This window comes from Neovison vison, chromosome 8 (assembly GCF_020171115.1).
Source record: "Neovison vison isolate M4711 chromosome 8, ASM_NN_V1, whole genome shotgun sequence".
Taxonomy (NCBI): Eukaryota; Metazoa; Chordata; class Mammalia; order Carnivora; family Mustelidae; genus Neogale; species Neogale vison.
This window is the reverse complement of record NC_058098.1, coordinates 93,967,702-93,991,348: the sequence shown is the minus strand read 5'-3', so window position 1 is coordinate 93,991,348 and position 23,647 is coordinate 93,967,702. Positions and strand designations below refer to the sequence as shown.

The window sequence follows — 23,647 nt, the reverse complement described above, 5'->3', positions numbered from 1 at the left end:
ACATGTGGTTCCAGCATTGAACAAGCAGATGAACAAGTGTCCCCACAACTCCAAGCCGCATCTTCTGTTTCCCATACAGGCAACGTGGCGGGGGCTCAGAAAAGTTAGTTTACCCAGAGACCATCAAGTAGGGAGAGATGCCTGACTCCACAGCCTGCCCAGCACCCCATCCTGCTTGAGTCCACCTACCCAAGGGTGGGCCAAACTCAAGAGATTTTCTTCCTGGTCACCTCCCAGTGTCAGGCAGCTAAGGCTCCCATGGCTCAAGGAGATAGAGTCCCACCTCTAGCTTCAACGACAATAGCTAGTTATAGGCTGGCTCTCAGGACAGTGTGAACGAGAAATGCAGTCAGACCCTGCTGATTTCCAGTTTATCTGTGCTGGCCACTCCAAACCTCCACCGGGCAGATGAAGGCAAAAGGAACCCCCAAGGCCATTAGTGGTTGAATTGAGAAGACCAGGTGGGTGTTCCTTCAGCCACCTCCTCAAGGGACTTCTGAACAATCACCACAGAATTTCAAGAGGATGTGGCCTCTCTAGAACACTCCTCCAAGACCCCTCAACCATGAGATCTTGAATCAGATCAAAGACTGAGCCAAGAGTATGGAGGTGGAAGGAGCAAATGAAGTAACGTAACACAGGTACTCAAACCCAGAGAAACCCTGGGAGCAGTGCCTAGTGAGGCCAGGGCTAAACCAGACGACATCAGTGTCCCAGCCACTTCTGAGATAAAGAAAACTAACAAAGTGAGACTTCCAGATGGAGGTTCCCAAGTGGAGCTCCCTGCGGCACACTCTGCCTTAACAACCAGAGGCTGCTGAGAACTCAGCCCGACAGAAAAGATTTTTCTGTGGGTGAATACATATAAAAGTAAACTCCTGAGGTAGAGTCAAGACACTTCCAAGTAAAACTCCCGTGCTCAGGTAATTTGTAAAGTGAATTCTAAGTCAAGTTTATTTAAATAACCTCCAGTGAGAAGAGAGTGGACCAATGACTACCCCTTCCTCGTGATACCAACTGACCAAGACAGAGTAAGCACACCCTGCAGCCAGCCTGCCAGCCCCCTGCAAGAGGGGCAGTGTGCCTCTCAATGCGGGCGGCCCCGGCCCCTGCCCCGGCCTGCCGCTGGGGGAGCGTCCACTGTTGAGCGAGGGTTTTTGATGGTTTCGTCTACTGACACGATAAGGCAGGCGGCCTCAGACGCTGCGGTCAGGGCGTTGATGCGCACCATGGCTGGCTCCCACACGAAGGCCTCGAAGTTGTCAGCGATGTCCTCGTTATTGATGTCCACTCCGTACCACATGCCCCCCTGAAAGAACAGGAAAAGAGAGGAGGTAATAGGTAACTGCTCTCAAATTTCTTCCCACATATCCTCCAAAAGCTTCTGGGTGTTAGAAAACCTCATTCTTTCTGAACTTGCCTGAATTTCCCCAAGGAAGATGGCATCTGCCTGGCATCACCCCAGGAAGCTGGGTGTGCATGTCTTCCCACCCGTGCCCCTAACGCCCACCCCCTTCAAACCCTAAACAAGCTGCTCACACAAGAGCTCTAGGACCTCTTCTGGGCAACATGCTGTGTTTTGGGGACGCCCCATCCTCAGGTCACCCTGAGGACTGTGTATTTCTCAAGAGGAACACTCCCTAACCCCCCCTTACTTGGCTCACTGCTTACATTAGTCCCCATTTCAGATGAGGATATGGAGATGCAGAGAAGTGAATGTTTGCTTCAAGCCCTCAGGCAAGTCAGAAGCAAGGCCACTCACTGAGTGCTGCTGTCACAGTGCCCAGCACTTCACACCTCTCAAGAAGTATCTGCCAAACAGCGAATGAACCCAATAAGCTCTCCGGAAGATCACAACTTAGAGGCAGCAGAGCCGTGGCTGGACTGCTAGTCGATGGGGCTCCGGCCTGCTTACCACCACCCTGGGAAGCCCCATATATGTGGTCAGCGTGTGCTTCTGGGGAGGAGGCGGCAGGGTCTCCCTGGCTCCTCTGATGGCACTGCGGCTCTCTCTGCCCTCAGAGACACAGTGAGCTGGTACAGGGTCCGGTTCCAGCCCTGTCCCTGGGGCCCAGCACACACAGCCTGAGCAGGCATGGCACACACTCCAAATTGAGGCCCACACACCCAATCCCTGGACCCAAGGGAAAAGGACCCACCTGGGCATGCCGAGCCCGCAGCTTGTTGAGGATGTTGGTGGCATCAAAGCCAGCATTGTCACACAGCTGGCGTGGGATAATTTCCAAGGCCTTGGCATATGCCCCGATCAACAGCTGCTGTTTTCCTGGAATGGTCCTTGAGTAATCCCGCAGGTACTTGGAGAGCTCCATCTCAATGGCCCCGCCGCCAGCCACCACTGAATCGTTCTGCAGAGACCAGACCCACCTCTCAATGCTAACAGGCCCCTGGTCCAAACTCCAGCCACAGCCAAGCTAGACCAGCCAGTCGGCAGGCCCTCTAGCACCGAAAGGGAGTGGTTCCTTATTCCTCCCACATCCCAAACCCCAGGAAATCTAGATGCGGCTCTTTTCTAGCACATCCCAACTGCAATCCGGTGAACCTTCTGGTTTCTGACCATCTTCAGGGTCACTGTGTAGTTTGAGGGCACCGGTACAATCACTGGGATGGCTGATAACAGCAGCTTCACGGATGGCTCACAAGTCATAGCCTTTAAGACAGTATCACCTATTCTGCGAGAATGAGGCTGTTTCTCTATGACTTGTGAGGCAACTGAGGGAAAATAGACCACTCAGGGAAGGACAGGTTATACAGGGAATAAGTCACCACACAAATCCAGGGTCTTATCAGCTGGGGAGGCAGAGCAGGCTGTGTGGGCAGGACACCCCCAGCCTAGTACCTTGATGGCCCTCCTGACAATCATGATGGCATCGTGCAGGGACCGCTCCGTCTCCTCCATAAACTGCTCAGCACCGCCACGAAGGATAATAGTGCAAGTCTTGGCCTTGGGGCAGCCAGTGAAGAAATTGTACCTACACCCCGGATCAAAATCATACATGTTAATATCTGCTGCCAGCTTGCTGTGTCTGACCTCACCACATCCTCCCAACACTCAGTAGCTGCTCTTTTGTTCCTCACTAGGGTTTTCCAATCCCACTCTTGTAGACATGTTCTGGGCAAAATTTGGGGCTGTAACCCTGGGGGATTGTGGAGTCAGACCTTAGAGCCAACTTGACCTCCTCCCCTCTCGAAATACTTCCTATCTGAGTTCTTTATGCCCCGAAAGGTGAGACTTCAAAAAAGAGGAGCACATGCACATCCCAAAAAAAGGCATAAGGCCAGACCAGGCAGGTCCCGTGACCTCCGCCAAAAGGCAGCCCAGGCCTATGGCTTACCTCTCGCCGCCAATCTGGGTCTCTTCAAAGACCTGGCAGCGGCCCAGCACGTCTGATGACAGAGCATTCACACTGGTTTGGATGGAGCCTCCACAGGCCTGAGGAGCACAGGAAAGTAAGACCACCTGGCAGTTAAGGCTCCCGTGAAGCCAGAAGACTGCTTCCTGCCACCCAGCCTGAAAAGCCAATTCCCATGCCAAACCCTACACTAGTGCCCAGAGCCTCCTACCCTGGATAACCCACTCTCACCCTTAATAAAACAGAACTAAGACACATGGCAGGCAAGCAGGCCTAGTTAAAAGGAGATGGAGACCCTTTACTTCAGCTAAAACCCACTCCCCCAAACTAGCGTGCCCTGGGCCCAACAACTTAGGATTGGTGCTTTAGACCTAGCACATCTTTGGTGAAATGCAAAAAAAAAAAAAAGGAGGACATCTGGCTGGAAACACCAATACTTAAGTTTCTCTAGCTGATCATAACATTACTACTACTAGGTTCCTGCACAAATCACATTTCCTGACTTGTTTCGGTTATACCGAGCATGTGCACATGGGGACTGGAGTGCTTCAAGGCCAAAAAAAAGCGAAGACAGGCCTAGAATCACGTGCCAACCTGAAAGCGCACTCCGTGCCAACCTGAAAGCACACTCCAGGAGTAAATGAAAATTCCGCCAGGGCCACAAAGGCCAAGAAGCAGCACTCGAACATTTGGTTACCATCATTGTCCTCTTCAGATCCTCCTCCGGTACTCGGCCAGCACAGAACATGTCCCTGTCAGCAAAGTACTGGGTGGCCACATCCCCAATGGGGAGTTTGGACAAGACGACTTTCGCTCCAGAATGATGGATCCTCTCTAACTTGTCATAGAGAATGTTCCATTCGGCATCGACAATTGCCTGATAATCCTTAAGAGACCCAGAAAAGGATGAGGATGCTTTTGGGGGGAGATCAGCATATATGGTAGGCTAAAGTATACCCCACAAAGTAAAATATGCTGATTTATCTGGGAATTAACCAGAAGACGGTAACCAGAAGATCCCCTCCTCAGTCCAACTAAACAAGGACCCTATACGGTAACTTAGGAACCACCTAAAACTTTTAAACGCCAAAACAGAAAATAACCCCAGGACTGGGAGTTCCTCCAGAGCTAGCATGCCAAGGTGTTAAGAAATAGTTTAGCCTCACAGATCTAGATTCCCCTGAGAAGCTGTACCCATGGAGTTCCCAGTGATAAGACCCCCTCCCCAAGAGGCTATTCTGTGCTGGGGGCACGTTACCTAACAGCACCTGCTTATAGCTGGGAACACTGCTACCTCCAGAAACAGCCATGGTATCATCGGTCATGGGAGCACACCTGTCCCTATAGTGTGGGACCCGGTGCAGAATGCCCTTCATCTGCTCAAATAAGAGGACTCAAAAACCTGGGCTTGGTGTATAGGTGGAAGGCCCCGCTAGCCCCGTCTCAGGGGCCAAAGAATTATTTTAGCAGGTCTTACCTACCCAAATCCCCTCATGTCAGGTCACTTAGGGAGCAGAGTGGGAAAAAAAGTGGGCCTAGTACTTGGACATCAACATATTCAGGGGGCCAGGAGGAGAACGGGGTCCATAGGGAGCCTGAGAAACAAAGCTGTGCCCAAGATGTCCACAAAGACCATGGCTCTGGCCCAGAAAGCTGACCATTCCCTGGCCACTGCCAGCTGGTGGGGCCTACCTCAACGGTGTGGACTCTGATTTCAGCATTATCTTTCTCAGCTTTCAGCTCAAGCTCGACATTTAAAAGGGCGATCATTGGATTATTGTACTTTTTGGGTTGCATTTCAAACCCAGCATAAGAGAAAGTCTTCTTGAACGCAACGCCAGCTACCAGCTGGGACTCCTGTTTAAAAATAACAAAGTCAACAGTTCAGTACTGGCATGAAATGAAATCAAGCTAGTGGCGTACTAGGCTAAGATATGTCTATTCCTGTGAACCTGAAAGAGTGAACCACGTCTTCGTTTTTTTTTTTTCAAGATTTTATTTATTTATTTGACAGAGAGAGAGAGATCACAAGTAGGCAGAGAGGCAGGCAGAGAGAGGTGGGGAAGCAAGCTCCCTGCCAAGCAGACAGCCCGATGTGGGACTCGATCCCGGGACCCTGAGATCATGACCTGGGACGAAGGCAGAGGCTTAACTCACTGAGCCACCAGGCACCCCGACCATGTCTTTATTTCACTGTTACAACAAAGCCTTTTCATTTTCATAAAACCTGGGAAAAATACAAAACATATTTTGGCTGTCCCTTCAGTATCAAGAAAATCAATCATTCAGCTTACAGAGACTAAGCATGGTAAAAGCCATTTGGGCACTCCTCTAAGACTGACCTCCAAAGTGGGAGCCAAGGGATAATGCCAAATGTATACCTCCAGTGCCAGACAAGGGACCAGGCATTTATGAATAAGGTACTGGCTGCCCAATGCCTCCCCCTTCAATCCCAACTCAACTCCCTCCCAGTTTTCTACGGGACACGCCTCCCCACACCCCCTCTATCTGTCCTGCGTGTGTGCACACACACTCTGACCTGTGTGTGGTAAGCTAGGTGCACCCTCTTCCCAGGAGATGAAGCCAGAAGGGTCAGAAAACCCCTGTACAGTTCCCTAGCTACAACTGTGGCTTCCTACATTTCAGTCCCTCAGAACTTGAGCTTCCTGTGGGTTGGATTTAATAGTAGGGAATAGTAAGAAAGCATGCTGCCCTTAGGACGGACTTCAGCACTATCCAAAGATTTGGGTTCAAATCCCAGATCTCGCTTATTAAGGGACCAAGTTATTTCTCACTCAATAAAAAAGGGTACATTCAGCTCAAAGACCTCCATGTTCTCTGTCAGTGCTAATCTCTAATACCATTGCCTAACAGTGAACACGTGTGCAACACTCAAATCCACAGCATCCTAAAGGGGTGATGCCTGAGCTCAATCAAGATGGATAGGCAGAGGGGCACCTGGGTGGGTCAGTGGGTTAAAGCCTCTGCCTTCGGCTCAGGTTATGATCCCAGGGTCCCAGGATCGAGCCCTGCATTGGGCTCTCTGCTCAGCAGGGAGCCTGCTTCCCTTCCTCTCTCTCTGCCTGCCTCTCTGCCTACTTGTGAGCTCTGTCAAATAAATAAATAAAATCTTTAAAAAGAAATTCTAAAATATGTTGTTAAATGCACAAAAAGGGAATTACAGAACACTGTATTACAAATAAACCCTTGTGTTTAGAAAAGCAGTATTTACGCATGTTTAGACACACACAGTATGCTGGAAGCACACACGCACACACACACTCTTAATGGTGGTTGTATCTGGGGCATTTATTTTTATCTTTAGGCCCCTTTATACATTTAAAACTATGTAACATCTATTCAAAACAAATGAATAAAAAGTGTGTCCCTTGAAATAGAGTGGACTGAGAAGCACTTCTCAGATTTATTCGCCCGGAGGATCCCACATCACACAAAGATTCTAAAAATCGAGTTCAATCTGCTCTTTTGCTGACAAGTAAATACAGGTCCAGAAAGTATGTACAGTCATAGGCTGTAGTGACAGCATGGGGACCACAACTCTAGTCTGACTTCCAGCCCAACACACATTCTCTCAGCACCTGTACGGTGTGCTCACCTCCTGCACCGACCCCTCTGCAGAGTCCACGTGAAGGCAGGAGCCTCCCGGGGGGCTGTGGCAGGCTTACCTCCAGGGCACCACCTTGCACCTTCTTGATTCCAATCATCTTAAGCTGCAACAAATCGTCGAGCATCATCACTGCATCCACCACCATCCTGGCAAAGAAGGCTTTCTGCTGGGAAATCAGCTTGGAGCTCAGGGCGGTCATGGCACACTTCTCCAGCAGCTTCCTCTGCTCCCTGGGACACGAGGATGGGTGGGACCTGCGTCAGGCTCTAGTCTTGAGTCTACTGCAGTGTGGACAGGGGGTCTGTTCTGGTGTCTAAACTCAGCCCACACCACCTTCACCTTCCGCATCTTTAGGAGAGATTACCATTGAGGGATGGTGACCACAGCCAGAGACCTCGCGTGGGACAGCTTTAAAATTCCAGCATACAGCCCCTTCTGTGCTGTGTAAACTGGCATACAGCCAAGGGTCTGGCAAGAGCCAAATAGCCCCGGGCCCATATAGGGTGGCAACACACTTCTACATCCAATTTGGCCACAGAAAGTCAAGGTTCTGACAAAGCCCACCAAAAACTTACACTTTATCTTCCTTCTTCACGGTCACAGCGATCTCTTTGATCTTGTTAACTGCCTGCCAACAACAGAAGCCGAGTGAGTCCCTGGCGCCAAAGGCAACCTGGAGAGGTGGGTCCCAGACCATCCTGCCACTCTCTAATCTGTTTACTCCCAATTCTTAAACATTCCCACTCTGCAGCTGAAACAACATTTCCAAGTCCTATAGCTGCCTGAAACAAAGGTCTCTATAGTTTAGAAAACTCCCAGTGACAAATAGGTCTAGGCATAGGTATGGAATAGGTCTAGTTCTGAAAAACCAAGGTATTTCTAGGATTTAACTCTGAATATGCAAAAAATACACTAAAATAAGTGAGTGGAAACAAGCTAGGATGCTAGATTGGGCCAAACCTTCTGGCTTATGAAAAACACCCATGATGTCTTCCAGTGCTTTAATTTATTAGATATATAATACCTTTGTATGTTAAACTTAGTATCTTTTCAAAAGCACTTCTCATGTATGATCTCATTTTAATGTTACCAACCCGAAACAGATAGTAACTTTGGGGGGTAGGGGAGAGAATCTCAAGCGGACTCCCCTCTGAGCATGGAGCCTGAGCCGGGTGCTTCATCCCATGACCCTGAGCCGAAATCACGAGTTGGACACTTAACCGACAAGGCACCCAGGTAGAGGGAGAAAGTAAAGCCTAGAGGGACTGACTTGCCCAAGATCACAGAATGAAGGTCAAAGATCAGTAAAAGCAGGGTCCTAACGTGTGCCATGAGGAACTTGATAAAAAACAAACCAAAAAACCCCAGCTCTCACTTACTGAGTCCATCAGGAAACCTGAAGCTTGAAGAGATAGCTACTGAATGGCAGATTTGAAATTTGTAAGGAGAAGTCAGAAAAAGTCCAAAGAACCCTGTCACCAGCCTCTCTATATCCCAGTAAAGGTATTAGCCTAAGAAAAACATGAAGGTACCCAAGCACATGGCCAGGGTAGCCAATATTCCCATACCAACTGGGTGGCAGTGCGGAAAGCTCGGATGATGATCTGTGGGTGCAAACCTTCCTCCACATAGGGTTTTACTTGCTTCAGAAACTCAGCAGCCAGCAGGGTCACAGAGGTGGTACCATCACCGACCTGGAAGCAGATGACAGGAAATTCACGTTTTCTCATGTTTAGAGATAAACCTTGAAACTCCATTTTTAGGCAACCTACCCATTTAAACTAGGACTGTTTAAATGGGTGTAAAATGTTTTTTCCTGAAAGCATAGGTTAGTTAGGTATCCATCCCATCAAAAGGCTCTGGCCTACAAAATTAATTCCCCAGCCAGGCCCATTCTCCAAAGAGAGCTGATTTGGACAATCAAAGTTCCTCAGGATGTGAAATCACATAAGCAGATTAACCAAGAACTTATATATTACACACAGGCATGATGGACAAGATAGTCCCAGTCACGCTTATGCTTCTGTGTCCCAGGTAACCATGGCAGCAAGAGACAGGACACAAACATTCTTTAAGGAGTATGAAGGACTACAGAAGTTTCTAAAAAGATCATTTCCGCTAAATCCCACTAAAACAAACCTTCCAGGAAAGGCCAAAAGTCCTTTACATTTTATACACTGGAATAAGCAGATAACAAGTCTGCTAACCATTCTAACATAGTCATTTTCTACAATGGGATCTAAACCCTATTTTTAATGAATGAGAAAAAGAATAAAAGCTAAAACCAGTTCACATCTGATTTGGCAGAAATTCACTTTCAACTCACTTATGTCCACTGTGTAATGTGAGGGATCTCCAAGGGGGAAGAAGTGGTACTGGGTTAAAGGGTTTAAGTGGCCAAACTCCTGGCCAGAAAGGTTATTAGTCCCTTGTTGAAGACAGTAACAGGTCAAATTCAGATTATTCTCACTTTAATTTTTACAAGTTATACTGTTTTATAGGCTACTGGGTCTCAACAAACCTTTTTATATAACTTCAGAACATATCTGTGATACTCTAATATGCAAGACTGTTTCCTCTCAACAGTTATTATCAAGATTCTAGTGTTAGATTTTCTTTTTTTGGGTAAAGATTTTATTTATTTATTTGAAAGACACACAGAGAGATGTAGCGAGAAAAAGAGCACAACCCAAGGGAGCCTCAGGCAGAGGGAGAGGGAGAAGCAGGATCCCTACTGAGCAAGGAGATTGACTTGGGGCTCCATCTCACGACCCTGGGATCATGACTTGAGCCAAAGGCAGAGGCTTAGGGAACTGAGCCACCCCAGTGCCCACAGAGTTAGAAATGCTTTAAGACACACTGGTTAATGTTGTTACTTCATACACTTGAAAATAACTGAAGTGGCAAACTTTATGTTATCTGTATTTTACCAGCATGGAAAAACAACAGCAGGTAAACTGGAAACCTTAGAGTTTCCAGTCCCATCTTATAAGGTGACTAACATGTGAGATTTTTTAAGATTTCATTTATTTATTTGACAGGCAGAGATCACAAGTAGGCAGAGAGGCAGGCAGAGAGAGGAAAGGAAGCAGGCTCCCCACTAAGCAGAGAGCCTGATGTGGGGCTGGATCCCAGGACCCTGGGATCATGACCTGAGCCGCAGGCAGAGGCCTCAACCCACTGAGCCACCCAGGCACCCCCGAGAGATTTTTTTTAAGCTAAATATACTAAAATTATTTTCACCTGTTTCTTTTTGCTTTTTTAAAAAATTGACATATATTATTTGTTTCAGGGGTAGAGAGATTAAATTATTTATAAGGTCACAGATATGCACGACAGTATATGGCCCTAGTCCTAATATCTCAGCTACATGCAGTGAAAGAGTATAAATTTTCAAAGACTATCAATACCATCTAAATATTTTACAAGTATGTACTACTTGTGAATTCATAATTTCAGAGTAAAAAAAAAAAAAAAAAAAAAAACTTTAGAGAAAAGCAAAAGAGCAAGCAGCCATGCATTTCAACCTTTACTTAAACACATATGCTTGATTTCCCCACCTCAGCATCTTGGGATTTGGCAATGTCCACTAGAGTCTTTGCTGCAGGATGGACAACATCAAGGAGTTTCAGAATTGTGGCCCCATCATTAGAAATTGTTGCTTTGCCTTCAAAGGAAAAACAGAAAGTAAAAATTTAAAGACCCTTTTCCCAGTCGGACTTGGGAGCCCACACACACTTTACTGGGATGGGACAGAGAAGATCGTGGCATCTATGAACTGATCTGATCTTTTTACAGACTTAGCTCTGTGCACAAAGCACCTGAAACCACAAGCTTCTGAAGACCATGAGCTCCTGATTTTCTCCAAACAGCACTTTGCACACCTCAAACTGAATGTAGAAAATATTACTTCAAATGAGTGAGAAATTATTTAGATAGTCTTGACTATCTAATTAATACCCTACTATCTCCCATGTCAGCTAGGACACTAAAACATGAGGGGAAATTCTGTTCTGGTGACATGATACAATGGAACGACCACAGGCAACACAGATGGTTCTGTTTCACGTTTCCAGGCTGCCTCTCCCCAAGAAGCAACAGGTTCCTGAGACCAACTTCTCCCATATATTCCTATATTCCCCAAAGATTTATCAGCATTCAAGACAAAGTACGAAATGGAACTGTTTCACAGCAAGCCATCAGAGATCTTAAAAGCAGTGGCATTTGTAAGGCCAATCTCTGCTACCTCGAACACTCCCCAGGAGTGTCCTCTCCTGCGCCCTGGCCTGAGGAACCCTACAGACTCACCTCGGCCATCTACGATCAGCTTGTCCATGCCACGAGGGCCCAGGGTGGTTCGTACAGCCTCTGCAATCACCTGGCAGGCACTGATGTTACTTACAAGCTGGGGGATGCCTTGGGAGCTATCAGTCCCCTCTTTCAACAGGATAACTGGTGTGGGCTGGAGAAGAAAGAACAACGGACTGCTTTTAACAATCATCTATTGCAATGAAATTCAAGGAGGGGCGAAAGGATAAATGTTTCCATCTCCCCCATAACAGAAATATATGGAGGCCTCTTAAAGATCCAAGACAGAGAGCACATGCGCATGTGCGCGCGCGCACACACACACACACACACACACACGGAGGGGGTGTAGAGGAAGAGCAGCACACACCCTGCTGAGGACCAAGCCAGCCGCAAGGCTTGATCTCATAACCCAGAGATCATGACCTGAGCTGAAATTAAGAGTCAGACACTTCACCAACTGAGCCACCCAGGCCCCTCTGAAGGTTTTTAAAAACTATATTCCCACTGTCCACCACACTGATTCCTTGACCAGCACCTATATCCAGAGATACAGCCAAGAACACAGCATACCCTGCAGGTGTGCTAGAAAATGGTATGAGGAAGATGATTTAGTCTAAATCAAATACTGTGTTCTCCAGTGCTCAGCAGAGTAAGCATAGCCTTTTCAACTCTTACACTATCCCCTGTGTTGAAGAATTAGGTCACAGCACAGGAGGAAGAAGCTCAGTGTTCACCCTCCAGCAAAACCACCACTTATCTGCATTACAGCTTAATCCTACAGAAGTTGACGGGGCATTGATGCAAAATACAAGACGCCAACAGCTTCAGGTGGTGTCCTGGAGATGCCCAGGCAGGCAGCTTACTAACCATGCTTAGCTGGAGTGCACAGGAGGAGCCAGGCAGAGAAACAGATAGCCTCACAAAATGACAACAAATCTAATTCGTACACGATGTTTCCATCTCTCAGTGTCAGTTCCATAGAGCTTCCCTGTGACCGGTCTCCAGTCAAATGTCCCAAAGAAATTTTCTTTCTTTCTTTTTTTTTTTAAGATTTAATTTATTTATTTGACAGAGAGAGATTACAAGTAGGCAGAGAGAGAGAGAGGAGGAAGCAGGCTCCCCGCTGAGCAGAGAGCCTGATGCGGGGCTCCATCCCAGGAGCCCGAGATCATGGCCTGAGCCGAAGGCAGCGGCTTAACCCACTGAGCCACCCAGGCGCCCCCCAAAGAAATTTTCATCTATTTTGCAGGCTAGCCTCGAGAACAGTCATTATTCCTACAGGGGATTAATTTGGAGACCTGCCTTAGAAACTCTGGGAAGACAGGGATACTTCCCCATTTAAAAACTTTGCTTAGAGACCTTTGCTTCAGTGACTGTTAGCACAGACAGTAATTCCTCATCTTGGCAAAGCAGAGTTTGTATCAAAACCTGTGCCTTCCGAGATGAGCTCATAACCAGACTGTCTTCTCTGCGTTTGTGACTTAATTTTGTGTTGTAAAACAGAATATAGTAAGGGTGCTGTTTCGAAACTTGTTATGCTCTATGTGTACTACTAGGCTATGACTTAAAATGTACTTCTTACCATGGATTGCTACATGAAGTCTGAAAGCCTCTGCCCCTGTCCACCCCTAGTCCGAGCAGGAAAGACACAAGAAACGAAAGCACAAGGGAGATCTTGACCCAACAATAAAGAGGCACGGGTTCATGCATCAGAAAGCCCAGTGACCCATGAGGGTGACTCCATATTCACTGCGCAATTCCTGATAAAGGCCAACTCCTCTGGCCAGTGCAGCTGGAGGACAGTGGGCAGAAGGAAGACTGGAATAAGGCTGCAGATGCAGGCAACAGCCAGCTCCATACTCAATACAGACCATGGTAAGGAGTTTGGATTTTATTCCTACAAAAGGAAGCCCTGGAAAAACTTCTTGCAGAGGAATGGCATGTTCCAATTTACATTTTATCTATATAAAATGTAAAGAGAAACAAAGTAGGAGGCAAGATATAGTATGTAAATGCATAAAAGGGGCTGGAAAGATGAGCAAGAAGCTGTAATGAGTAAGAGTGTTCCTACACTCTTAAAAAGGGTTCTGATGCTTTGTATTGTGGATTTTCTGTTTTGTTTCAACGTTTTCCTAATAAACACATACACTACTTTCTTTCTTTCTCTTTTTTTAAAGACTACCTGTCAGATAACCCCCGAAATCTGAGGGCAGGCATGGGCCAGAGAGAAAATTCCTTCCCTTTCACCAGTGTCCCAGGTCTGACAGCAAGAAATGGCTTCTTTATACTCTCAGCATTCTTTCAGGCCTCTCACACCTTCAGTAAGGAAAAAGCTATTCCATCCAAAGGCCCTACCCTCTCTCAGTCCTGCTAAATTATTCCTCATGGCAGCCAAGCTTCTTCGGTTCATCCTTGCCCTGCATAGTGTTAAACTTCAAATCAAAAACCAACTTGCATCTCAAACTTTTCCTGTTACCTTCAACAAATTTTCACTTCTCCAACAGGATAACTGAACAATGCTTATGAAGACTTTTTCTTACCTCCACCTCCAAATTGTATGCCTATTTATAAGAGCTACCCTGATATTTTTTTTTCCTTTAAAGATCTTATTTATTTGAGAGAGAGAGCACAGGGTTGGGGGTGGGGGGCAGGCAAAGGGAGGAGCAGACTCCCTGCTGAGCAGGGATGGTGCGGTGGGCTGTGATCCTGGACTCTGGGATCATGACCTGAGCCAAAGATAGACATTTAACTAAGTCACCCAGGCGCCCCATTTTTTAAAAAAGATTTTATTTGGGGTGCCTGGGTGGCTTAGTTGTTGGGCATCTGCCTTCTGCTCAGGTCATGATCCCAGGGTCCTGGGATGGAGCCTCGGATCAGGCTCCCTGCTCAGTGGGAAGCCTGCTTCTCCCTCCCCTACTCCCCCTGCTTGTGGGTTCCCTCTCTCGCTGTCTCTCTGTCTCTATCAAATATACAAATAAAAAAAAATCCTTAAAAAAATAAAAAATAGGTACGCCTGGGTGGCTCAGTTGGTTGGACGACTGCCTTCAGCTCAGGGCGTGATCCTGGAGTCCCGGGATCGAGTCCCGCATCAGACTCCCAGCTCCATGGGGAGTCTGCTTCGCTCTCTGACCTTCTCCTCGCTCGTGCTCTCTCTCACTGTCTCTCTCTCTCAAATAAATAAATAAAATCTTTTAAAAAAATAAATAAATAAATAAATAAAATAAAAAATAGGGGTGCCTGGGTGGCTCAATGGGTTAAGGCCTCTGCCTTCGGCTCGGGTCATGATCCCGGGGTCCTGGGATGGAGCCCTCATTGGGCTCTCTGCTCGGCAGGGAGCCTGCTTCCCTCTCTCTCTCTGTCTGCTTCTCTGCCTACTTGTGATTTCTGTCAAATAAATAAAATCTTTAAAAAAATAAAAAATATTGGGCGCCTGGGTGGCTCAGTGGTTAAGCCGCTGCCTTCGGCTCAGGTCATGATCTCAGGGTCCTGGGATCGAGTCCCGCATCGGGCTCTCTGCTCCGCAGGGAGCCTGCTTCCTCCTCTCTCTCTCTGCCTACTTGTAATCTCTCTCTGTCAAATAAATAAATAAAATCTTTAAAAAAAAATAAAATAAAATAAAAAAATAAATAAAATAAAAAATATTTTATTTGTGAGAGAGTGAGTGCCAAACAGGGGTAGGGGGAGCAGAGGGAGAGGGACAATTTAGATTCAGTGCTGAGCCCACAACCCAACACAGGGCACTGTCCCAGGTCCCTGAGATCATGACCTGAGCTGAACCAAGAGTCAGATGGCCAAATGGCTGAGCCATCCAGGTGTCCCTACCCTGGCTCAGTTGGTAGAGCATGTGTCTCTTGATCTCCAGGTCATAAGTTTGAGCCCTGTGTTGGCTACAGAGCTTACTTAATAAAGTGTGTGTTTGTGTGTGAAGATATTTTTAAAAAGTAAAAAACAAAACACTTTCTTACCATGCCAGCAATTCATCAGTGCCCCAATTCTTCCAAGATGTTTTTTTAACAGCAGCTACTAGGGGCACCCTGAAGAGAGGATCCCGTAATTCCTTCTGCTTCCTCTGTGCACAATTTTTGTAACACCAGCCATCTTAAAGTATGAGCTTCCCAAAGGTAAGGATCATAGTCATCTCAATTTGTGGAGTGCCTAGATTTGGCCACGTATGAAGTAATATGCAAAAGCTTTTGATAATGAAAATTCAACTTTATACATGCCATGAATTAAGATAGCACTGGCTTGGGCACCTGGGTGGCTCAGGTGGTTAAGAGAATGCCTTCAGCTCAGCTCATGATCCCGGAGTCCCAGGACCGAGTCCTGCATCAGGCTCCCTGCTCAAAAGGGAGTTTGCTTCTTCTTCTGACCCTCACCCCCTCATGTGTGCGTGCTCTCTCTCAAATAAATAAAATCTTTAAAAAAAAAAAAAAAAAAGACATTGGCTTCTAATTTTTGCAAAAGCACTGGCAGGGTGGTGAAACGAAATCCACTGAGAATTCTTAAGTACAAAGCAAAGAGGGCTCAGAAGCAGCTGACCACATAGTCCCCACGTTCCCTATGCTGTGTAGGCTGGGCCCATAGACATGGCAGGCTGGATAAAGAAGGAATCCTATGGGAAGGTAAAGGTGGCAGAGCTGGATTGAACCAAGCCAGGTCAAGCAGGACGGGTCCTCTTCTTTTAGCTCCTGGAGGACACGCACTGCTATGGAAAGTCCAGCTTCTTTTCTAAGTTACTTTTCAATCTCACTCATTTTTACTGAAGTAAAGAAACAAGAGCGGAACCAGTAATCTGCCAAGGGTATCATGGAAGGCTCTGGAATTTCAGCTTAATGACCCTTAAAAACTTTTATTATTAAAACTTAATGTTCTGTAAAACAACAGGTGTTCACATGCCAAGGCATGTAGTGCTCAATAGCACAAAGGCAAGGACACATGTTCCTTACTAGTGTACTGAAAGTCAAATGACTGAGTTATCATGGCACCCTTTTACCTCTCTCTTTTTAAAAAACTTTATTTATTTAAGTAATTTCTACCCCCAATGTGGGGCTTAAACTCATGACCCAGAGATTAGGCATTGTATGCTCTATAGACTGAGCCAGCCAGGCACCCCTTTACCTATCTTCTGATCACAGAAGCCTTCTGGAATACCGAGGGCTAATTCCATGACAGCAAGGATTTTTGACAGGTTTCACATGCCAAAAGGAGTCTTGTCAAACAAAACTCTGATGGAAGTCTTGTCAGTAGGACAGATTACAGGGAGGGAAGAAGAAACCAACCACCTAGCAGAACAGCTAAGATCTGCTGAGTGCTTACTCCATGCTGGATGCTCTGTATGTAGCAGCTCAAAGAATCCCCTTAATACACTGAGGGCAGGAAATTTAATAGCATGCTCAAAGTCACATACCTAGTAGGTACCAGCTTAGTTACAAAACCTAGGTATCCAGTGTAGCTCTGGAGTGACTTCAAGAATAGGTATTGCTGGGGCACCTGGGTGGCTCAGTGGGTTAAAGCCTCTGCCTTCGGCTCAGGTCATGATCCCAGCGTCCTGGGATCGAGCCCCGCATAGGGCTCTCTGCTCAGCGGGGAGCCTGCTTCCTCCTCTCTCTCTCTGCCTGCCTCTCTGCCTACTTGTAATCTCTGCCTGTCAAGTAAATAAATAAAATCTTAAAAAAAAAAAAAAAAGAATAGGTATTGCTGGAGAGGGACTGAAAAAGGGAAGTACTAGAGGTATGAAGGGGAGAAAAAAGTACAGATAAATTCTAGGTTCCTTCTATCATGGTACAACTGGACTCCCAGGGCATCCGGTCACAGAATGAACACATACCTCACAGGTGTCAGTCTGACCTCTACCAGGACAGGGAGCGGCTATAGAAGGCCAGCACTTAACAGAAGATTTCCTCTGACTGACAGACCAAAATGAGTCAGTGAACTGCCAAGTGCACCACAGGGAGCAGCATCTAAGTCAGGGTCTTGCCTCAGACACTCCCTTAAAAGCTGGCCCTGTTCAAAAGCAACTCAGGAGGCAACAGCAGGCTTGGGATCCATTGAAAGCATCTACGGCCCTGAGATGGCACAAAGGGCTAGGGCGGAAGTGGGCTGGGCTACAGGGGACCTCCAGGATTCATCGACACCCCTAATTCAAGAAAAGGAGACCCAGCGTTAGATGGCCAACTAGAAAAGCCTGGTCTGATGCCAAGTCCGGAAGGGCAAACAGAGTCGGAGTCAGAGTCCGGGTCTTCCCACCTCTGCCGTAGTGTCCCCATGTGCCCTGTCCATTCTCCTGGCTGAGAAGCTGCAGCCCCAACAACCAGCTGGCATTACATGACATTCAGTAGGCACTAAATATGCTTTTACTTAAGGAACGAACGAGTGAGTGGTAAAGTACAAGCCAAGTGTGTTTCCATGTATGCAGCAGCAGGCGGGCTGGGGGACCCGCGAGCAACCACAGTTGAGTCTCTCCGCTCCGCCCAACATAAGGTCCCCATGCTGCCCGTTCTAAGAAGCACACGTTTTTTACACCCCCACGTTTCCCAAGGCACCCGCCGACCGTGTATGCACGCACGCTCAAAGTCGCACTCGTTTAACACAGCTTATGATTGTGAGGGGGCTCCAAAAACCCGGTCCCCTAAGCGGGCTCGCGGCCCCGAAGCAGCCTGGGACTTGTAGTCCGCAGCCGGCCAGACCAAAGCCTTCCCTCCAGCCCCACAAAGGCCTCGCCCAGAGCCCCAGTTCCGTGCGGGGGCCGAGCCAGGCCGCGGCGGGCCGGGGTCGCCGGAGACAGGGGATCCGCCTAAGGACAGAGTCAGTAGGTAGCGGAGGGCCCTATGGTATCGACCCGGGCCAGGCGGTGCCACCCACGGGCCGGATGGCAGCGGATGGCGACAGATAGGCGAAACGCCACTCACCATCATTTTGGAAGCTTATTCACTGGCCCGCTACGCCTCCCGTCTTCTCCGCGTCCGGGCGGCCCAGCAACCCCACAATCCCCCGCGCCAGAGAAGTCCCCAGAAGCTTCGCCAAGCCGTTGGCTCGGGAGAGGAAGGGGACGGGCCACTTCCGCCACTCTATGGCTTGTTACCACAGAGTCGACACGGCTAGAAGGGCCAGAGGCTGGGTCTTTGAGGGAGCTTTTGGGAGAAGTGTTGGTTACCTAGGGTCGCCGGATTCGGGTTGTGCTTTTCTCTTTGAATATGTAGAATCCTTGTTCGGTCTGCGTCACCCGCTAACCCTCATTCCATCCCCCCTCATCCCGAACGCCAGACCAAGAAATACAATAAACACGAACATTTATTGAGCGCTATGGGATAGGCTTACGTTAAATATGCACTTGGTGAGAGATTTCATGAACCCTTCCAATCCTATCGCGTTGGTACTATTATCATGCCCATTTTATAGATGGAGGAACTGAGGCTGAGAGGTTATGAAAGTTGTGCAAGGTCACAGCTGTAGGCTAAGTGGTAGAAAAGCAGGCGTGGGCACCCGGCACCTGGCCCCAGTGCCCGTTTTCCGGCTCTGCGCTAGCCACAGCCTCCTCGAGGGAGGGGATCACTGAGCCGGTCCCCAGCGCCTACCGAAAGAGAGCGCGCAGGCACTGGTGGAACTGGGCAGAGGACGAGAGGAGTGGAGGTCGCGGAAGACCCATCTGAGCGCCAGACGAACGCCTTCCCAAAGAGGGGGTGAGGAGGAGGAAAGCACGGTGGAGAGAAGCAAATCGTCGTCTTGCTAGGCGGCCGCAGGGAAGATCCGGCCGAGTCCGCACCTACTGACGGCTAAAGCGAGTCCAGAGAGTTGCCCATCTCCAGTCCGCTTTCCTCCCCGGCCCGCCCACCAGCCCGCGCCGTCCTGGAGCCGAATCCAAACTAAGAAATGCTAGGGCGCAGGGTGGGGGGGGGGCGGTGGCAGTTGCTGTTAAGAGTTTAGACCAATCAGCCCTCGGCCCCACTTCCCTCGACCAATAGGAAGTAGGGTAAGGCGCAGAGGCGGAAAGTATAGCTGCACGAACAGGCATCAGAGCCAATCAGCCGTGGGCCTCGTTCCCGTCCGCCAACCAGCAGCAAGAGCGGGTCTGGGGGCTGGAGGCCGGAGCAGCTGTCAGGCTGAAGTCCGGCGAGCTAGCGCGGTGGGGCGGTCGGAGGAAGCGCGGCGCCGGGCCCGGCCCTGGAAATGGTCCCCGGCGCCGCGGGCTGGTGTTGTCTCGTGCTCTGGCTCCCCGCGTGCGTCGCGGCCCACGGTGAGCGGCAACGGGCGGGGCTGCGCTGCGGGGCGGGGCTGGTCCTCTAGCTCGCTCGCGTGTCGGGCCGGGAGTCACGGGTCACCTTGGGGACCCCGCGAGTTCGGGGCAGGGCGGGTCTGGGGATAGGCGACTGGACTGGGTGGGTGCTGGCCCCCGGCGACTTGAGCAGGGCGCGGCCTGAGGCTGGACTCTGAGTCCTCACCTCCCCACGTCGAAGCAGGACTCCTCTCCACGCCCCCAGTAGCGCCGACCCAGATGGCTGAAGGGGCGACCGGGAGAAAGAACAAGGGCCAGCTAGAGATAGTACAAGCTGGAGATACGTATGTGAGCATACAGGGGCATACATTCTTACACGTGGGCTCACATGTACAGGCACACACTTACACACACAACCTGTTTGCTCCTGAAGGAGCACATAAACATATACACCCTACACACACTTGAGCACATACGTGTACCCACACTTGATTTACACATATCAGCAGATGCAAAGGCCAGGCGAAGATATGTGTGGGAAGGAGGAGGAGTTTAAAGAAGGCTTCTTGGGAATGTATCTGTATCTGGTGGGAAGTCCCCACTCCCAGGGTAAAAGCTGTGAGCCCAATGCCAAGCCAGTGGAACTCTCTCTGGTGGCTGTGATTTGGCCTGGAGACAAGGATCGCTAAAGCCACAGTCAGTCCTAACCCTGACGCACAGTAGTGGTTTGATAGTCTGTTGACTGACTACTTGACCTGTGGCAAGCAGCTTCCACATTTCCACATTCCTCAATCTCTCTGAGCTGAAGAACTAGGGATTCAAGTCCAGGTAAAATATTAAACTTTGGTGCTGAAGAGAAGATCCCAAACCCCAGAAAAATCTGGTTGTTCTGAAAATTCTCTTCCTCAGTGCAATGGAGCTGAAAATAGTTCTTCACTCCTTCGACAACCTTTATTGAGCACCCACATATCCCAGCCGCTGTTACATAATGTGGATACAGCATTGAACTAAGCTCTGAAACTGTGGTTCTTGCCTTAGTGGAGGAGACCGACATTAAACAAAACAGTATGAATACTGTATAATTACAAATTATGTTGAAAGTGTCAAAGGAGAAAAAGCTCATTTTGGAGGGGCATGGGGGAGAGCAATGACAGGGCAGAAGGTTTCTCTAGGAAGTGACATATCAGTTATGACCTAACCAATGAGTAGGAGTGAGCCCGGTGAAGAGGCATAGCTGGGGTGGGGAAAGGGGAGGAAGCCTCCCACATAGAGGCAACGCCTACAAGAAGACTCAGAGAAGGGAAGAAACTGAAAGGAGGCCAGGAAGGAGTAGATGAGGTTGTAGCAGCCAAGGGCCGGATGGAAGAGGACCCTACAGGCCACAGTTGAGATTTAGATTTTATTCTGAACACAAAGGCTAGTTGTTGAAGGGTTCTGGAGCCATAAGCGTGGTGACCTCATCATATTTGCTTAATGATATTTTAAGAAGCGCCATGGCTGTTGTTTGGGGGAATAGACCATAGAGAGCAAGAACAGAGGCAGACAGACCAGTTAAGAAGCTGGACCCATGGGGACAAGAAAGGACAGTGGCTGGACAAGGGGCATGGCAGTGGAACCGGAGTCAACTTTTAAGTTTTAGTGAGCATCGTTTTATACTCAGGCTACCACAGCTCCACCTTGAAACTCTCATGTCCACTTCAGAGCAAAGATGGATTCATCCCGAGAGAGAACACAGAGGCTCTTCCTCTTCCTGGCTCCCCTGTGCAGCAGCAGTGGTGGCAGCAGCAGCAGTGGCGGCAGCAGCAGCAGCAGCAGCAGCTGATATGTCTGGGGTTACTAACTCTCTTTGCATCAGGGCAGAGACCATCCATCTCACCCATCAGGAGGACTCAACATGGCTAAAGTTGGGCCCCTGAGCCCAGACTACAGCCAGCCCCATTGAAGACAATGGGTCCATGATCTGAACTTGAACCAGCTTGTTCTTTGGAGGCTTCTCACCCGTACTCTTTTATCTTTCAGGCTTACGCATCCATGATTATTTGTACTTCCAAGTGCTGAGTCCTGGAGACATTCGCTACATCTTCACAGCCACACCTGCCAAGGACTTTGGTGGTATCTTTGTAAGTTCAGGGAGACCCCTTTGTCTCTGATCTTATCTCTATCTCCATCCCACCAAGTAAGGCGACCCTCTCATCCCTTCAACCAATACTTGAGTGCTGGGACAGGGGAGAATGCAGAATCCTGGTCTGTCCTCCTGGGGCTGCTGTGCAGGAAGGAAAGATTTCTGGTTAGCTACCCTCCCAGGTGTAATACAGACTTGAGCACCAGACAGGGACAAGCTGTCTTCTTTGGGGACATGAAATAGTGAGAAACCAAGGGCTCTGCTAGCTTTGTCTGCACTATGTGACTTAAGGCAGGTCACTTCCCCTTTCTGGGTCCATACCAACTCTCCTACATATCTCATAGAAAGGCAGGGTCGAGTGGGACAACTAGATAAGCCTTTGTGAGAATTTAGTAAAAATACTTCAGTGCCCAACATACCGAAACCACTCCACGTTTCCTTCACACTTTGGGAGGAACAAATAGGGGACTGTCAGCTTGGTCTTGAAACTGGCATGGCTCCTCACCCTGACCTATCTAAATGTCTTCCAGCACACAAGGTATGAGCAGATTCACCTTGTCCCTGCAGAACCTTCGGAGGCCTGCGGGGAGCTCAGCAACGGTTTCTTCATCCAGGACCAGATCGCTCTGGTGGAGAGAGGGTAAGGAGCAGACAGACGCTGGCACCAGAGGAGGGCCCGGCATAGGGTAGATTCTGAGATCAGTGTTGGTAGTGGTGCTCTGAAATAGCTGTTCTTAAATAATTCACATTTTGAATGGTCTTTAAGAAATGTCTTAAGATGATTCGTGCCTTTTGGCCACTTATAAAAAATTCTCCCTGGTCCTTCCTTCATCCTTGCAGTGACAGTCTGGAGGAGGGCTAGTTAGGATCTTGTCTTTCCTTTGGTCTCATCACCACCTCTTCCAGGGGCTGCTCCTTCCTCTCCAAGACCCGAGTGGTGCAGGAGCACGGCGGGCGGGCAGTGATCATCTCTGACAATGCGGTGGACAATGACAGCTTCTACGTGGAGATGATCCAGGACAGTACCCAGCGCACAGCTGACATCCCTGCTCTCTTCCTGCTCGGCCGAGATGGGTGAGGGCTCCTTATCTCTGGCTGTATCAGCACCAGGCTGGGTGCCAGGACTTGGGGAGGTCAAGGGCAATCACCAGTCCTTTCCCGCAAGCCTCAGTTGGAGGGCCAAGTCCTTGGGCTCTAGAACTCCCAGAGTGATGGGGACAGTGGGGCATGATGGGGTGCTGAGAAAGTGACCATCACCACCTCTCTTCATGCCCTCCCAGCTACATGATCCGTCGCTCCCTGGAACAGCACGGGCTGCCATGGGCCATCATTTCCATCCCAGTCAATGTCACCAGCATCCCCACCTTTGAGCTGCTGCAACCACCCTGGACCTTCTGGTAGAAGAGTTGGTCCCACATACCAGCCTTAAAACAACTCTGGGCTGGGAAAGGAAAATCCAGGAATTCTGCTCTTTGGGATTTGGGGACAGGTGGAGTTGGGTAGAGGAAAAAGGCTTGGGCCTTGGTTATGCTAAAAGCCACGCCACTGGCCTTCCCTTCCTCAGGGCCCCCAAACATCTCATGCTATGGGAAGAGGCAAGAGTCAGGCCCCAGAGCTTCTTAGCTAGAATCTGGACCAAAAGGGGCTAAAGCCTAGTGGCCCAAGAGCCACCTGTGACCTGTCACATCCCACCTGGCTCCAGCCTTCCCTTGCCAGGGTCTCCTCAGTGTGCTTCACAGCACTTGCTGGAGTGGTTCTAGGAGCTGCTGTTTGAGGAATTAATAAACCCTCACTGACTTTTTAGCAATAAAGCCTCTCATCAGGGTTGCAACTGTGTCCTAGAGTAAGAGCACATGGGCGGGAGGGGCCTTCCTACTTATCTGGTCCCATGCCCTTATTTTGAGGGGTAGGAAACCGAGTCCCCCAGAGGGTAAATGACTTAACCAAGGTCCTTCAGGACCTGTGCTTAGGCTACCACTAACCTTGGATCCTGATACAGCCTG

General features: G+C 48.9%; 2 protein-coding genes across 3 annotated transcripts; one reads left to right on the top strand and one right to left on the bottom strand.

The window, feature by feature from the left end:
• Window positions 1–927: 927 nt before the first annotated feature.
• CCT7 (chaperonin containing TCP1 subunit 7) lies at window positions 928–18,358 on the bottom strand. Of its 2 annotated transcripts, XM_044261384.1 has the most exons (12): window positions 18,219–18,358; window positions 11,308–11,461; window positions 10,560–10,666; window positions 8,568–8,693; window positions 7,575–7,627; window positions 7,058–7,229; window positions 5,064–5,228; window positions 4,069–4,257; window positions 3,354–3,451; window positions 2,858–2,990; window positions 2,160–2,366; window positions 928–1,309 (listed from the first exon to the last, which is right to left on the bottom strand). In XM_044261384.1, the coding sequence occupies exons 1-12, from the start codon at window positions 18,222–18,224 to the stop codon at window positions 1,088–1,090; spliced, it is 1,632 nt and encodes a 543-aa protein (XP_044117319.1). In that variant the 5' UTR covers window positions 18,225–18,358; the 3' UTR covers window positions 928–1,087. The 2 variants fall into 2 exon arrangements, with proteins under 2 accessions (XP_044117319.1, XP_044117320.1); XM_044261385.1 differs by lacking the exons at window positions 7,575–7,627; window positions 10,560–10,666; window positions 11,308–11,461; window positions 18,219–18,358 and having other exon boundaries at window positions 8,568–8,629.
• A 1,036-nt stretch (window positions 18,359–19,394) lies between these two features.
• PRADC1 (protease associated domain containing 1) lies at window positions 19,395–23,472 on the top strand. Its single transcript, XM_044262469.1, has 5 exons — window positions 19,395–19,543; window positions 21,542–21,642; window positions 22,175–22,284; window positions 22,551–22,718; window positions 22,925–23,472. The coding sequence occupies exons 1-5, from the start codon at window positions 19,477–19,479 to the stop codon at window positions 23,043–23,045; spliced, it is 567 nt and encodes a 188-aa protein (XP_044118404.1). The 5' UTR covers window positions 19,395–19,476; the 3' UTR covers window positions 23,046–23,472.
• The last annotated feature ends 175 nt before the right edge of the window (window positions 23,473–23,647 follow it).